The 3,653-nt window shown below is 34.3% G+C and overlaps 1 protein-coding gene across 1 annotated transcript in view; it reads left to right on the top strand.

The window, feature by feature from the left end:
* Window positions 1-3,653, top strand: part of SLC25A24 (solute carrier family 25 member 24) — a 44,185-nt gene that overhangs the window by 19,968 nt on the left and 20,564 nt on the right. Inside the window, 1 exon segment of the mRNA XM_017502192.2 lies at window positions 2,583-2,694. Coding sequence (XP_017357681.1) covers window positions 2,583-2,694 — 112 coding nt within the window.

The raw sequence follows: 3,653 nt of genomic DNA, 5'->3' as shown, positions 1-3,653 counted from the left end.
GCTGATTGAAACAGCTGTAATGGGGTCATCAGGGCATAAGAGAGTAGTCACTGGGTTGAAATAAAGCCTCCTATTTACACCTGTTCAGTAGAAGCTATAGACAGGAAGTTGCTGAAGCAGGCATTCCCTCTGAAACATGTGTTTCACATATATCATAATTATCTTCTGCTCTCAAGTAAAAATCCATTTTTCTTTTAGACTTTCATCTCCATCTCATTTCCCCTGTTTCCTCTCATTTTCTTATCTCTAAGTTTCTTTCTCCACAATTAATGAGAACCTTGGCACACTTCACTCCAGTTATTCTTTGTCTGTGCAACTTGCTTCTCTGCTGCATGGCTCTTATGGTTTGTAATCATTGGCTCATTTGTATAGCTCAGTGGTTAGGAATACAGTTTAGAGTTAGAATGCCTGGGTTGAAACACTTAATTCTACTCTACTTACTAGCCTTGTGACCTATAACAAAATCCTTAGACTCTCTGTGTCTGTAAAATGGAGAGTATAGTAAATACATGGGCTTGTTTTAAGGATTAAATGAGTTAACATGTGAAATACTTAGAACAATGTCTGGCAAATGCTCAGTGAATATTGGCTATTGCTTGCTTTTGTTTAGTGCCTGTTCTTCCCATTGAGGGTACAGAGCATATGTATCTGGATAACAGTTCTATGTCCACCACATTGCAATAATGGACTCTCAGAAAATATTGAAGAATCTGTTAAAGAATGAATAGAATTATCCTAGTGAAAAGGGTGGGTGGGAGGTTGTTAGGGGAAAGTACACAGATAGCACTGGAAGCAGCACGTATGGGGAGTGAGTCACACAGTGTTTCTTGGTACTCTCTAGACTATAGTGGGCCACCTCTTAGCTAGTGGTCTATGGATTATTTCAGCAATTTGTTGGAAACAGCCATGGATATGATAATAATGACCTATTTGTGGGTTCTAAGAAAAAGGACAACTACAGTACTAGAAAATGATCATATGTAAGTCAAGAGGGGAGATGATTATTTGGTTTAAACTGTTCTAAAATTCTTATTTAGGATAGTGGGGGCAAACATTAACTTTAGATTTTGTTACGTATGTGGTAAAATTTCAAGGTAAACCACTGAAACTATAGTAGTTGAGCATATAACTTCCAAACCATGGAGGAAATAAATGGAATAAGAAAATAAATACATAAACATAAGATTCAAACTATCCAGTGAAGAGGAGAGGGAAAAACATAGAAAGAATGAGATAATTAGAAAGCAATGGGTAATGTGTGAGAAATAAATTCAAGTACAGTAAAGCTCCACTACAATGTACCCTGCAGTAATGTTGGGACATGATTTCCCTTCATCTCCATTCTCATATGAAGTGGACTAAATAACATTTTTATCCAGTTTCCCTGGGGGTTTGAGGTGGGTGGAGAGTAATTTAGAAGACAGTCACCTTCTGATCGGTTGAGACTTTCTCAGTTTAGTCCTCAATTAATAAAAATTAATGTAAACTTTGTCAGAAGACAGAGATTGTCAGATGAAAGGACAAGCAAAATAAAGTCTTACTAACTGAAAAACAAATCTGGGGTAGCTATGTTAATATCAGCTATAGGTTAGCTATGTTAATATCAACTATGCTAATATTAATTATTATTAATAATCTATTAATAATAGTTGTAACAAATAAGATTATAATAATCTATTAATAATGGATTATATAGTAAAATCGTTAATAAAAATAGAGTGTCACCACATTTTAAAATTCACTATGAAGACATAAGATTTTTAAGCTGGTTGATAAAAGTCTGGGGAATGCAAATTATAGAATAGAATTTGTAGGATGCACCAAAGCATTTTTTTAGAGACATCCATTAATTCAGCAAATAAACGAGCACCTTCTTTGTGCCAGTCACTGGAAGAGGTGGCCTAAAGAAGAGAATAAAACAGTCAAAATCCTGGCACATTCAGAGTTTCTCTTAGGAGAAAACAGATACAAATGACATTATTACCAAGAAACTTGTGAAACAAACCAAATATTAATGATCAATATTTAAGACTATAATATGTTAATTTTAAGATTGAAAATGAGGTACAAGGATTTCTTAAAACTCAAAGGCTCAGTCACTGAGAGTTAGATTTTTTACAATCACTGTTAATTTTTCTAACTTGTAGGAAATTGATAGCATGTTTAGAATATGTTTCAAGGCTACATTCAAATGTTGCAACAGAACATTAAGAATTATCTTCTTGATCCACTAAGTGCAGGAAAAGAAAATGGGTAATGAATCCATTCATTACCACCTTTCAGCATTTTATCTTTCAGTTTTTGTGTTCTGTAGCTCATTGACAGAGTTTGACAGAGTGCTGAAAGTAGTCTTTAGTGAGCTGGCTGTAATTTTGGGGTCCATTTTTATCTAAATAATTAAAACTATCTGACAGGGCCATATGCTTGCTACCATTTCCAATAACCTATACTTGCAAATGGGGTTTTTAATTTAATAAGAATATTAAGTTAGAAAAGAAACTGTCATTCTGTGAAGTGGCCAGTAATGTTAGTTTTATTGATCAATTTAGTTTCGTTCTTTGATCATTTTCCAACATTTTCAGCATTGATGCAGATGGGACAATGACAGTGGACTGGAATGAATGGAGAGACTACTTCTTATTTAATCCCATTACAGACATTGAGGAAATTATCCGTTTCTGGAAACATTCCACAGTAAGTATACTTCATGTATTTATGCTTATTTGGAGCTATAAACCATAGGTACAGTTGTCACCAAGAACACTCTGTAACACTTACCGGCCAGGATACCTGAGTCCCAGTAGCTCCTTAACCTGTAGTGTTCTATTTATCCTATTAGGCATAGATTTATAGAGTATTAAAAACAAAAACAACAACAACCCAAGACTGCATACGTGTTCATCCTGAAAACTTGGGAGAAGTACCATCTTGATGAATAAGCTGTCTAGCTTTTATTGGCATTTAAGTTTCTGCCATAGGGAAGTGTAAAAGTTGTAGGCTTTTGCTATTTATAGATACTATATTACCCAAATAATCTCAGCACCTCATGGTTGCTGAGAATCTGTTACCTTGTTTGGTTAGATTGCCTAGGTTTATCTCTGGCATACGGCATTTAAAATAATCATTAAAGGTTACAGAATCATTTTGCTTCATCTGCCTAGCTTAGATGGCATTTCATACCAGTTTGTTTTCTACAAAACTTTCAAATTTTTATTGTTTCATTAATATTCTGCATAGTGATGTAAACCAAGTTCTATTATTGTGCAATCTACTTCTGAACCCATTGGGAACTCTCTGAAGGAAGTTTACTTTTTTTCCCCTTAATAGGCTTATCTTCAACACTTATTCATGGATTTTGCTAAATTAAATATGCATTAAATGAAGCAGTTCACATTGCCACTAGTAACAATACCTAAGCTTACATAAAACATTAGAAAATTGTTGGTGATTAGTGCCGTCTCAGCTATGAGAATAGAATAATACTATACTAGTAGTTCAGTTGCCACGATAAATTTTACACTATGTGAAGTTTTATTCACATGATTCTTACTGTATTTTTTAAGGTAGTTGATAACAGTTGAGGCTACAGTCGTATCTTCATTTTATTGATAGTAAAATGAAGGAAGAGATGGTTACTACCATAGGATAGCTCC

Source organism: Cebus imitator, unplaced genomic scaffold (assembly GCF_001604975.1).
Source record: "Cebus imitator isolate Cc_AM_T3 unplaced genomic scaffold, Cebus_imitator-1.0 Scaffold293, whole genome shotgun sequence".
Lineage (NCBI taxonomy): Eukaryota > Metazoa > Chordata > Mammalia > Primates > Cebidae > Cebus > Cebus imitator.
The sequence above is the reverse complement of the archived record's forward strand: the minus strand, read 5'-3'. Positions and strand labels throughout refer to the sequence as shown.